General features: G+C 40.2%; 1 protein-coding gene across 5 annotated transcripts in view; it reads right to left on the reverse strand.

Annotated features, from left to right (window-relative positions):
• The window catches only part of HOMER3 (homer scaffold protein 3), a 66,319-nt gene extending 52,668 nt beyond the window's left edge, over window positions 1-13,651 (reverse strand). For 2 of the 5 annotated variants that reach the window (XM_089775020.1, XM_075902857.2), the window contains exons 1-7: window positions 9,827-13,651; window positions 7,859-8,119; window positions 7,135-7,280; window positions 5,083-5,142; window positions 4,060-4,158; window positions 3,049-3,148; window positions 1,344-1,454 (exon numbers count right to left, since the gene is read on the reverse strand). In XM_089775020.1, coding sequence (XP_089631146.1) covers window positions 1,344-1,454; window positions 3,049-3,148; window positions 4,060-4,158; window positions 5,083-5,142; window positions 7,135-7,280; window positions 7,859-7,967 — 625 coding nt within the window. In that variant the 5' untranslated portion in view covers window positions 7,968-8,119; window positions 9,827-13,651. Of the gene's footprint in view, window positions 1-1,343; window positions 1,455-3,048; window positions 3,149-4,059; window positions 4,159-5,082; window positions 5,143-7,134; window positions 7,281-7,858; window positions 9,188-9,263; window positions 9,335-9,826 lie in introns of those variants that run through there. The other 3 variants (XM_075902858.2, XM_006132286.5, XM_089775019.1) reach the window with 3 other exon arrangements.
• Window positions 13,652-13,674: the final 23 nt, after the last annotated feature.

Raw genomic sequence — 13,674 nt, forward strand, 5'->3', positions numbered from 1 at the left:
TTTCGGCATGGGTTCTGACGGTGCTGGACTAGAGAGGTTCTACCTATACTAACTGTCTCTTCACCTTAGTCCTTAATTATAAGCTTATTTTATATTTAGTCCTCAATTTTGGAGCTTGCTTTTTCTGGACACTGCAAATCAATTCACATTAATTTTAGACAGAAGTACACAGATACCTAGGTTAATATTTTGCGGGAGATTAAATTTATTACTACTAATGCTAAATCGGAACCTTTTATATTTCCTAAACAAAAGGTTTACAGATGAGTTTAATGTTCTTCTATCTCCTTTCCATTTTTATGCAGAATAAGGTTTGTATAGAAAGAGGAAACATTTTATGGACAATAAAGTGGGCCTAAAGAAGTTAAAAAAAACAAAAAAACACTGCACATAAGTGAGTATGCCTAGAAGAGGTTTTATGTTTACAGATTGTGCAATACAGATACACAAGATGATGTGAATGCAATATGGGATTGACACACAATTCTAAAGAAACTAGGAAAGTCAATGTCAACATCTGATTTTTTAGCAGTTTATTATTTTTTTTTTAAGTTTAGGAACCGTATAAAAGCTGTTTAGGAACTCTAACAAATTATTTGTAGCAGGTTCCTACAAAAATGCCTTCAGATCCATGCTGTTTACTAATAGCAGGACTAGAGAAGCACTGAAATTCATGGCTGATGCTTGTCTATTTGCATTTTGTTTGCCTATGCTAAATTAATAAGTGAAGTCTAGCATGCCATGGAAGGTGGTTAGAAAAAAATTCACCTGCTCTTGCTTAGCACACTATTCACAATATGAAGCACTCGTTAATGTATATGAGATATTAATTGTATTTAAAATACACACACAAAATCTGTTTTCTAAACAGGAATGCTGGAACAATTTGCATGAGGAAGTGCCAAAAGCCACTGAACCAAACTGTAAAACCTGTATGTAAAGTACACTACTTCAACTCAGGGATGCTACAGCCCTTTTCTTCAGTAACCGTCAAATGTTACAGGTGTTATTGTATTATAACATTTCATAATCAACTAAAACACAACTGAATTTTAAACCAGTAATGAGAAAGACAGAAAATAATTATGATCTAACATTTGGCTTCCATGCATGCAAGGGTCATAAACTATGTCATATTTCAGCTGGCATCTTTAAAATGACAGCTGAATTTAAAAACCAAGATTTAAATTACATGTCACGGTTTATATATTGCAAGGGGGAATGCCCCACATTAGACTTTCAGAACTCTACACTAGGAAGAAAAATGGTTACAGTTCTTATTTTTTTATTAAAAAAGTCACACAAGATGGAATATTTGCACTGCAGGTATAAAAACATCTTACCATTTAGCCAAGATGGTTTAAACTCTGTCCTTACATGGTTTCTCAAACTGCGAAGTATAATAGGCTCAGTGCCCAAGAAGTTGTTTGAAGTGGCTGAATAAAAAGCACTATCTGCAAAGAGTTTAAAGAAATAAAAGTGTATAATATACTTTTTTTTCAAATGTAAAGGAATGGTCATCTGTTATATGTATTAATCACATGCAAATATTTATAGCAATGGGATCAGGTATAGCTAGAATTTTACCTGCTGAAAAGTCTAGGTTGCTAGTCTTGCAAGGTGCTCAACAGCCTCAGTTGCTACAAAATTGATTAGGAGTTGAGTTCACGCAGCACCATGCATAATTAGGTCCTTAAGATAGTAAGATGTTGGGACAGGAATGTATTTTTGTTTTTTTGACTTGGTAGACAGCTGTCTAAAGTGAATTACGGTACAACTAGCTGGAAGCTACAAGTTGCAGTAGGCCCCTAGGGCAGATCTTAAGAGCATTAACAGGAAAATGTAAAGAAAATTGCTGTGAGTATGTCTAGACTACAGGGTGGCCTTTTTCAAAAAAACTTCCCCTGCGTCTAGACTGCTGCACATTCTTTCGAAAGTAAATTGAAGGAACGCAGCAATTTTTTCGACAGCAGAAAACCTTGTTTTACGAGGAAGAATGCCTTTTTTCAAAAGTGCTCTTTCGAAATAAAAGGCACTTTGTAATGCAAACTGTGCTTTTTCGAAAGAGAGCATCCAGACTGCCTGGGTGCTCTCTTTCGAAAAAGCAGCTTGCTTTTTCAAAAGTACTGGTTGCAGTCTAGATGCTCTTTTTCAAAAGAGCCTCTTTCGAAAGAGGCTTGCAGTCTAGATGTAGCCTGTGTGAGTTCTGTATTTATACTCATAATTTTTAATGCCCAACATCAATCCTGTTAGACAGCTTGTTTTCTTAAAAACAGACAAGTATCCCCCAAACCTACTGAATATAATTGTGTTTTCTCATTATCAAGGCTCTTTTAAGCAACTGCTTATGCTATTCCCTTGAGCAGTCTTTTAAAAACAGATTTGACTCTGTATTTGTGCATAGGTCCAAAATAGGATGCAACATGAATTTAAAATTCCAGTAAGATCCAAGGATAAATAGAAGAATACTTTAGGAACATGATTTAATAGGCAAAGGATAAAACATACAATGAATGTTTGAAAGCCAACAATTGCTAGGTAGACTCTCAGAGAAGTGACCCGGATGATGACTCTGGTAATCTCAAAAATTGCTAAGGGACATTGAACAAGGTTTCAAGGGTAGTTTTTGCACATGAAGAAAATCTGCTCCATGTGTTTTTTTAGTAATTACATCTGAAAGATTTCACGGTGCCCGTGTGACCTTCAAACACATCAGAAACCTAAGAAATTCAAGAGTAAGTAGTTAGATTCAAGGATATCAGTTACGGTTGCAAGAGTTGTACTAAGAAAATCATTAGCAATCAATCTTTCTAAAAAGTTCCTATCTATGAGCCAGCAGAAGCCAAAAAGTAGATGTGTCAATGCACAGAAATCCGCTCCATTTAGTTTTTCATAGGTTTCATCTGTGTTCTCTTCCAATTTTTAAACTGCAAATCAATGTTAACACTTCATGAACCTTCACAGACATCAAATTAGGATTGTAGTAGTTGACCGTTGTAATTAGCTGTGAAATATTATTTCAGTTTACATGGAATTCCCAAAACATACCAACTAACAAGGAAGCATACTTCAGAGTAGGTTCAAAAGGACACCTCCCTCTGCTTTCTTCAGCTTTCCCTTGCAGATGAATATCTGTACTGTTGATGACCTGTTGTAAACAATCATTCTATTCAGCTAAAATCAAAACTCATATCTGATTAAAAATAATGTTAATAGTATTATTTTAAGAGAATTATCATGGAGTGATTATGGAAGTATGAGTATTTATACAAATAGAAATGTATTCAGTTTATTTTTTTCCGGTCTTTTTTGTTTTTAATCAAATACTATGAAAACGCCTCTTTAAATCCATTGGCCAGGGTCAAAACACCCTGCCCAACGTGAATACATTTTGGTTTGAAAAAATGTATTTCTTTTTAGAATTTGTACTCTTCTATGCAAATTCCCTAAATGCTGATGAGAAAAATTAAAATCTTGTACAAGTGCCACTACGGCAAAGCCCTCAGTATTCACAAGTTGCCTGGTATGTGAGAAAGTAAGTTCCTATCAAATATAGACTATTATGGGTGCATTTGGTGAAAATATATCATTCATCCAATTTGCAGCCCACTGTCAAGTGTTAATTATTATTTACATATCATGGCACTCAACTGAAATTTAATCCTGTTTTAATGTTTAAACAAAATTTGTTTTTAGCAGAACTAGATAAACAAAGGGAAAGAACTAAGAATAGTGAAATATATATTCAGTAAGTAAACATGAAAAGCATTCATAAATATATGCAGAGATAATGCAACAACATAATAAATGAAAATGACTGTTTCCAGATATAAAACACTAAAATGAAACACAATAATGAAAACACTTAATCCTGGTACTAAATTTGTTCCATACATTTAAAATAATTGATTTTTTAATTAAAAACAATCACAATAAAATAATGATTACTAATTTTCAATAGGAACTTTACTTGGAAAGGTACTTAAAGATCCACCATACAATTCAAACAATTTTATGCACACATAGTAAAGGATGTGTTTAAGTATATAAAATACTCACCATGTAATCACAAGCTGGATAAAATGCATTGGTTCCACAAACATATAAGTTAGTGTCATTTATCTTATGAAGGAGGAGGATGTAGTTTCGGCAATCCGCCTGAAACCAAAATAACAGTAAATTTTCATACATTAGGGGTGAGTGAATGAAGGTTTCCAGGTGCCATCACAAAAAGACCTCAGAACACAGAGAATGTGTCCAAATACACTGGACTCAAGCTCAACAGATAAATTTAAGAGTAACACAAATTTTAATGCTCAACAATTTACAGTATCAGATCTTAAAAATATGTTTACAGAAATTACTGATCATGTATATAGCTGTACAAAGCATAGACCCAGAAAAGCACTTTAAGAACATGCTTACCTTTAAGCATGTGAGTAGTCCCAGTTGATTTTAGTGTTACTACCCACATGCTAAAGTACTTCGTGTGATCATGGCTTAAATATATACAGGCAGTTGCCGGGTTACATGGATCCGACTTACATCGGATCCCTACTTACAAACGGGATAAGGCAACCCCGCACTAGCTGCTTCCCCCCAGCAGACCAGGGAGACGCGAAGCTAGCGCCCCCCCCCCCCCCCAGCAGACCAGGGAGACACGGAGCGGCTTTTCTCAGCAGACACCTCAACTTGAGAATAAAAAACTGAGGGAAGTGAGGTGTGGGAGAATAAAACTGAGCTCTGGAGAAATGTTTGGCTAGAGTTTCCCCTACAATATGTACCAGTTCCGACTTACATACAAATTCAACTTAAGAACAAACCTACAGTCCCTATCTTGTACGTAACCCGGGGACTGCCTGTATAGCACTATTGAAGATTGGCTAGGGCCAAACAGACTATAGTCTGAAAATAAAAGCAAGACATAATGCATTCAGAGTAGGGTGTGTCAGAAGTGTAGTTACTGTAAAGGAATAGAAGTTTCAGAACCAGATTCTTCTATATTTGCTTATTGTTTTAAAAAGTTATTCAATATGGTCACTTATTTAATAACTAGGCAGTGAAAACAAACACTTTACCTACTTTGTCCTTTCCTCTGCGAATGCATTCCAATTGTCTATCCCTTGTTGTGTACCAGTCTTCCTAGAACCCAAAAAATATCCCATATTTAGCATACTGTGATTTTTGGTATAAAATTCGAAATGTAAAATCAAAATCAACCTACATTTTGGTTTTGCTTTAAGGTGCAAAGCCAGCTGTCACCTCCATGGAGATCCTCCTAGCAGTGCTGATTTGGTGCCACTGCTTCAGAAGAAGGGACTAGATTGAGGGGCTATCCCTTGGGGTAAGTGCCCCCCGAAGAACACAGTCTCCCCCCAGAACAGGGCTTTCTGACTGAGCTGGGCAATAAGTTCCTGGACTGGGCCTTTACTGAAGGCCTGTGAGTTGCCACATGAGACACAAGATGCTAAAAGCACATTTTATAAATTAATTACATGCAGTGACATTGCTAGACTATTGTAATGATTGTCACAAAGCACAGGCAGTCTTGTAGAATGGATCATGCTCGGCCATACCCAAATCCTGTAAATTGCTCTGTGTGAAGTGAACTCCTCACTTTCATTGGGGTTTGTACAGGCAAGTAAGGCTCATCCATGTGGAACAGCTTACAAGACAAGGGCTCCAGTGTATACAGAAACCCCACAGAACACAGAACTTCCTCATCAGAAGGCATGTCTTTCACATCTGAGCTAAATTTATGAGCTTCATAATATCTTGGCGTTCTTTCACTTCTATTCTTGTAAATTATTTACATAAAAATGCCATATCACAAAACAGGTTTCATGAGAGAGGAACTTAAAAGAAACATTAAAACCACTTCATTCGAAGTCAATGGGAGTTGTGGGTATGCAGCACCTTAAAAATTAAACCACAGGTTGAATCTCTCTAATCCAGCACCCTCAGGACCTGACTGATGCCTAATCAGAGAATTTGCTGGACCAGGGGAGGTCAATATTGTTTAACACCATTACCAACACTTCCACTGCTTACATTTAGGGCCAAATTAGAGCTAAATAATTAGAGCTCACAGAATACTGAGAACTAGGACTGGCGGCTTTATGGGACTGCCGGAAACGTAGCCATACCCACGATAAGTGGACAATCATGTTGGATGACAGAGAGTGTCAGACTAGAGAGGTTCAACCTGCATTATAGTCTAAAGGCACAAATCAGTATGATACAAAGCTGCACAACAAAAAAACATTACAATACTATCTGACGGAGCTAACTCTGGTGGCTGCAGCTTTGAATGCTTCCTGGCACAGCCATGTCTTCAGTTTTAAAAAACAGGAATTACAAATACATAGGCAGGCACTGACTGATGGCTATTACCACCTTGAATAGAGGTATCTATTTACCTTGGATTTATGAAAATATTTCAACAAAAATAATAATCAGATTGTGTCATTTAGGTTGTTCCACACGAGGGCATTGGTGGGTTGAGATGCAGCCTGTAGTTAAAGAGCTAAGAGGCTTTAAATGGTATTTATTGTGCTGCTAACCCATTTATAACCCATTTATTTATCACTAACTAAAAATGACTTGTGCTGATCCTGCAAGGATGAGAATAAATAAACTGTGGTTCGGAGCAATCACATTTTTGACTGAGCTCACCACTTTGCAGCACCAAAAAGCTAAACATGCAAAAAGGGCCTTATTTTTATGGTCATTACCACACACATTCGGTACATTGATCCCAATCTGGCAAACTCTTATTCATGTGAATAATCATAAGTAGTCCTTTTCAATGGTTCTACTCACATAAGGGCCACTCACAGTAGCAACAATCTGGCTTTTGGTCTACATTTTCCCAGATCTGAAAGGTTCGCTATCATCACTGAACACTATCCTGAATTTGTGAACTCGTCCACTGAGCAATATTTCTACTGGAAAAACTTCACAGGCAGTTGTAATTCCCCAGATTATATGACTGAACATCTATCTCATACTGACAGTTGCAAGACATTGCTTTGTTGTCTTTAGAAATCTGAAATTAAGTGATTTCAGTAAAAAAAATCTTAAGCAAGACAGGTTTTTTTTTTTAAAAAAGGGATAAATAGTTGTTCAGCTTACACTGGCTATTTCTCTTGAGATGTCATTCAAGTCAAGAGCAAATATAGCATCTCTGGCTCCAACAAATAAGGTGTCAGTTTCTTCACTCACCAAGAGTGTGGAAAAATTGGATAATCCTGGTTTCATAAACGTTTTAATATTTCCATCTAAAAATATACAAGTTATAAAGTTATTTTAAAAATTATTTGCTGCTAAAATACCATTGCCATGAAACAAAAATACCAGATTGAAAAAAGGGATAGCAGTGGAACAAAGGTTTATATTTTATACACATTTTCCAGGACTGCAAGTTAAATAATTTTCAGTTATAAAGGGATATTTTATTCCCACTTTTATTAATTATATACCAAAGTCTCCAGCCACTAGATTTAATGTTATGGTAAATCACAGCAGAACATGCATATAAGAATCTGGGGCAGAAAGAGTGACCAATGATGTTGAAAACTCTGTTGTCTTCAAGATTACCGCAAAGGGTTCTTTGCATGAAAAGGGAAATTCTTCGACATTGTTAGATCTCAAAATCAAGCAGATTTGGGATGCGTCAGTACTTGGATAAGGAAATGCTACGGGATGACAAAAGAAGTGCTGGTGATGAAGTTGGTGGCATTTTTTTTCCTAAGCCTGCCCTGAAAATCAGTGCTGGCAATTCTTATATACCTAACACACAGGGAACCTTACTGTTCTTCAGCATGTATCTTTTACACAAGAGATTTATCACACTTACTGTGGTATGTTACTGTTTTTCTGGGAATGCAGTTCAGGATAGATGCTTCCAGCAGTTGCATTAATCCATAAACAAGACAGAGACAAAGAACAGGAGTGGTACCACTCATTTTCAGAAATCCAGTTAGAATATGATCTATCCAGTGTAAATTCCTTTAAATTTGAATATTTACAGTCGGCATTTTCTGCATGGTTCTTGAAAAGATCTTATTAGGAGGTCTCTGGTGTAGCTATCTGTAGCTTTCAACATTTTATGAAGCTTCTGCAAATCAAAGTTGTGCCCTTTAAATTTTTATTTTTTAATAAACTTTTCCACTAACATCTAAGACATACCCTTAAATTAAAAGCAGTTTAAGATCAATTCAACTGATTACCTTGATCAATTATCTTCAAATGATAAAGCGAAGGTCAGTTGATTACCTTACTTTTTCTAACAAAAACATCATCTTCAGTTGTAAAGTCTTTTTTCATTTGTATTTTACAGCTACCTTGTGCATTGGTAGCTATTCCCACCTGACACTAGTCAAACCTTGTTTGAACGTATGAATGTTTTGATCAGATCTACTGTCTTCTGCAATAAGTAGACACCACAGAGTGATGGTAACAATGACAGGCACAACTTTCGCTTGGATTATTTTTTGCTTTCATGCGTTTTCTGCCTTAGCCGTCTTTCACATCTTTCTTCCACACAGGTAGCCTTTATTTGTATGAACCCATGGTCTCCTTTGGAGAGAGAAAAGACCTGCAGTATGTTCTTTTGTGCAGTTGTACCAATGTGGAGGAAAAGGTATATGGATAGGTGGGAGGCACGGCTGGCATGACATTGCGGGCATCCAAGCCAGCAACTAAGGAGCACAAACCACAGCTGACGCCCAAGCCTGATCATCTCACTTAGCTTCACACGGTGGCATTGGTGCCTGGCAACTGCCCCGTTTTCTACCCCCAATGCCAGCCCTGGTAGGAGGGCACCACGGGACAGAGTTCAAAAGTGTGAAGCCCACCAGATCTGTTACTCAGAAGCGACAACAAAAGAGCCAGAGGCTGGGATCATGCTCCCCCGGCTCCCATTCAGTCCTTCACCAGGCACCATGCTGCACCCCAAAGGGTCTCCACAGGACAGGGGGCTCCCCAACACGGCTGTCCCCTGGCGGGGGGGGGTCCTCAGCTCTGGCCTCGCCTTCCCGCCGCCATGGCACTGCCTGGCATGCGGGTGTGGGGGGAGGGGGTCCCCCTTCTACCAGCTCCCCCAATTCAGCCCCCCCCCCCGGGCTCCTAGGCTTGGGGGGATGGTAAGGGAGCCTCAGTGATCCAAGCAGGTCCAGCACCCCCCCCATAACCTCCACAGCCCCGCCCCTCCCGACAGGAAACCCCACCCCCTCAGCGAGCCCCGCCCCACCTCACCTCACCTCACCCAGCGCTGAGGCAACGCCTCGCCCCTCCCCCAACCGCCGCACCACCCGCGAGCAGGCGGTTGCCCCCCCCACCGAACAGCAGGGGCGGGGCGTCCCAGATTCCCGGGCCCCGCCCCTCCCCCCCCTCCCCCATGCCCAGCCCCCTCGGCAACGACCCCCCCATTGCACGAGCCCCCTCGTCAACTACCCCCCAATACACCAGCCCCTCGGCAACGACCCCCCCATTGCACGAGCCCCCTCGTCAACGACCCCCCAATGCACCAGCCCCCTCGGCAACGACCCCCCCATTGCACGAGCCCCCTCGGCAATGACCCCCCCAATGCACCAGCCCCCTCGTCAACTACCCCCCAATGCACCAGCCCCCTCGGCAATCCCCGTCCCATTGCACGAGGCCCCTTGTCAACTACCCCCCCAATGCACCAGCCCCCTCGGCAATCCCCGTCCCATTGCACGAGGCCCCTGTCCCCCCCCACCCCAGCCCCTCGGCACTGACCCCATTGCACCAGCCCCGCTTCACCTAGCGCCCCAGCCTCTTCCCGCTCCGCTTCCCTGCTCACCGACGTCCCAGTCTGCGCTCAAAAGCTGCCCAGGGCCGGAGCGCGCCGGCAGGGACACGCTTCCCCCCCGTCCCAGCTCCTGCGGGAGAGGGGAATGAAGTTCCCCCCGCAACTGAATCGTTAGCCTCTGCCCAAAGGCGGTGAAGGAACCCGCCGCCTGCAGGATTTTAAAACAATCGTTGAGGTGGGCGGGAGGGAAGACTGAAGGTTTGTCCGTCTTGCTTCCCAGTCTGAGCCTAGCCAGTGTCCAAACTCCTACTATTGTACAGTAGTTACAGCCTAAAACAAGCCACCCCACTGCTTCAGGGGGCGCTGGTGATAGAATAAGCTAAGCATTTCTATCCCTTAATGAGTTACAGCAAGGGGGGGTCTCAAACTTGTGCTACCATGACCCTCCCCCCATTGCTGCAACCAGCCTCTCAACTGCTCACGACTCCCCTCTAATTTGTTTGCAATCCCCCTCGAAGTTGCTCACGACCCCCCAGGGGCTCAGGACCCACAGTTAGAGAAAGCTTGAGTTCCAGCATCACACAACCCAACTGCTACAATAGCAAGGAGCTGCTTTCAAATATTATTTTGCAAAAGTAACATTCAAGTGCAGCTCTCATAAATGGTTAACATTTCAGCTATAATTTTACTTTTGGCTTGAATTTTTAAATCGGTGACAACTACCGAACTAATCAGTGCTGCATGTGAGGCAATGTATCATACTACTAGTAGTAGGTAACATGCTCCTACATTTAATAAAGGGTATGTCTACACTACAAAGCGCAGCTTTGCTTGAGCCACTGTGAATTTCTACTTTCACAATTCCTTAAATATTCTTTCCCCTCCCTCTTGCCTGGTTGCTGCACCCCTATTACAGGAAAGAAAACCAGAAAAGCATAGGGCAAGTATACCAAGAAACAAACACAAAATGGGACAACAAATTAGACCACAAATTGTTCTGCATAATCTTTTTATTTAGTACCCATGGAAAGCAACCAACAAGTGTAATGAAAAACTTTTATCCACTCAAACTTCATCTCAAAAGAGCCACTGGATAGAAAACCTATTTAATAGCTCTTCAGTGTTGTACCAATGCTGGACCAACTTACTACTGCTGAGACACAAGCTTTTGAGCAGCACAGAACTCCTCTTCAAGTGATAACATCCAAATACCTTCAAAGAGTTTGTCAACTAAAAAAAGTACATTTTCTCCCACTTGAAACAGAATTACTGAGGAATCCCTCAGAAGAAACTGACACCATTGCATTTATATTTACCAAAGTTCCCAAAAAATTGCTGTATTAGAACCCAAGGAAAATAAATTAGAGACATATTAGTCATCAACTCCACTGACTTAATAAGGTAGGGTTTTTTTTTCCCTCTCTTGCCATGTATTTTCTAGTATTTCAGCTCTTCCAGTTAAGTGCTTTAGGAGATTGTATTTTCCCCACTCATTTCTTGCAAGATATTATTCAAAGTAGACAGACTTGTCTCCACTACAGCGGAGAAAGTGCAAGCATGCACACAGTTAACTGATGAGCCTGGGCCCATTGGTTAACATGCATGGTTACATGCAGCCCCTCCTGCCACCTCTGTATCAGAGGCAGCTGTGCGGAGGGACAGGCTGGAGCTAGTACACACAAAGCCAGCTTTTAAGTTGGTTCCCGTGGAGCTATTGCACTGCTGCCTCTGATACAGCGGCATTCGGGAGCTGGTGTTTGCGGGGAGCCAACTTAAAAGCTGCTTCCCCCAGCACATAAGTGTGACTGCTGAAATTTTCAGTGGTTACACGTTTACTTGATTAAGCACATTTTAACACCCCTGGTCTCCACTATGTGGTGGAACAACCCAGCAGGGATTGATCCTCCAGCAGTCAATGTATCGCATCAGCTTAGACATGACAAATCGATCTTCAAGCGTTCCAGAACTCCATCAGAGTAGCCATAATCAACAGGAGAGGAGACCCTGCCTACCTTACCACGTGGAAGGTGCTGCAGGATATCAACTTCAGCTACACTATTTGCATAGCTGAATTTGCACAGGGTAGATCAACATGGGGGTTTAAGAGTAGACACGGCCTCATTGGAGCAAGTTTTTCATAGTACTTAGCATGACATTTCCTTTTCAGTTTATAAACCTGAAATAGTTCCTCTTCCTTGATATTTACACCATTTAACATTTTTGCAGATTACAGAAATACATTTAAATTATTTGTGCACAGGTTGTGCATTTAGATACTCCTGGTCAGCCAGACCTAATGTGTTGCAAAATAGGACAGACTATGTCTGCAACCTGTATTTAATACCTAGGGGTAGGGGTGCAAGTTAGAGTTGACCACCTGAGACTAACAAAAAGGGAAGATAATATAACCTAATTTTTCCACTGACTGTACTGATTTGACTGCAGCCTCAATTAAAAAAAAATCAGGAAATGCTTTAATTAGTTTATGTTACTAATGCTATATATGGAAAATAGTTGTATTTTTCTGAAATAACAGGTACTACAATTCTTTAAAATAGGGAATGTGAAATATTCCAACTGTCTATGATGTTTTACCATTAGCTTCTGCCTGAGTTGGTCTTTTAAAACTAGGACACGTAGGTAGAATGACAAATGCTTTGCACGTATCTTTTATTCTTTATTAATACTCAATGAGACTGTAGCTGGATATTGTTTCCTTTCGCTATCAGCTCTTCAAAACTAAGGCTTTTCCCGCCCATGCAACAGTTCAAGGGCAATACTGCAATCTTTTAAAGACGTACTTGTGGCACAAAACTAAACAGAATACGTCAATGCTTTCTTAAACAGCAATGACTTCACTGCCCAGAGCTAATGGAAATAGTTTCTACACCTGTTCCCCTTAGCAGTTTACCTACTAAACAAGCTTCACAAAAGCTATTTACTTCAAAAGTAATCTCTTTAGGTTGTCCTTAAATGCATTCTTGTATAAAGTGACTCTCTCAACCCTGCAATCTGGCTGTGACTCACTAGCCACAGCCACGAGATATGGTGAATAAGGATAGTACAGAATCCTCATGCATGCATTTCTAAATCATTTTTTCCATCTTAAATTCAAGAATGTGTTTTTATGCATCAAAGTTCATTATATTTAGAAGTGGTCCAGACTTAATTTGGGCAAAATAAACCACAACTAGCTTTAACCACAGAAGAATGGGACATCAATACAAATAAAAAGTGTGCTGTATTTTAAAAGCTTAATATCTCTGCATTGTTTTAAATGTTTATATATTTGAAGATGCTATAGATTGTTGTACATTTTGTAATAAACAGGAGGAAAATATATTATTGGTATTGCATACCATTTAAAATTTGCAAGCAACAAAATAAGCACAGTTGTATTAGTACAACACATGTGTTTCAAATAACTGCATTACTTGCAGAGGATTCTTCTGCTCCATTAGAGCATCCTTTAAACAAACAAGTACTCTCCCTCCCCTGATGTGACAATTAGTACTCCCCATCTCCACACAACTACCAGGAACTGTCACTGTCAGTACAGGAGCAATCGACAGCTCTTATGCTGGGTTTGTGTGTCTCAAATTAACACTAAATAGACGTTACTTCTCACTTGACAGAAACCACTCATAGAATGTTTCACTTTGTTATGGCTCCACCTTGTCCCTCAAATGGTCAGATTTTATTTATTTATATGTAAAGCTATTTTAGCTTTTCTGAAACAGCTCATACAATTAGGTCTGGCTCCTAGGATGTGGGGGTCCTGAATGCAACTCTCAAATTCTTCTTGGTACAAACTAATATTGGCATTCAAGTCTGAGGTAACACCATGGTGCCCCTTTTTAATGCACTGGAATCCTAGGAAAATCAAATAGCTCTGAAAT

The sequence above is a fragment of the Pelodiscus sinensis genome, chromosome 32 (assembly GCF_052426305.1).
Source record: "Pelodiscus sinensis isolate ZL-2025 chromosome 32, ASM5242630v1, whole genome shotgun sequence".
NCBI classification, from domain to species: Eukaryota; Metazoa; Chordata; order Testudines; family Trionychidae; genus Pelodiscus; species Pelodiscus sinensis.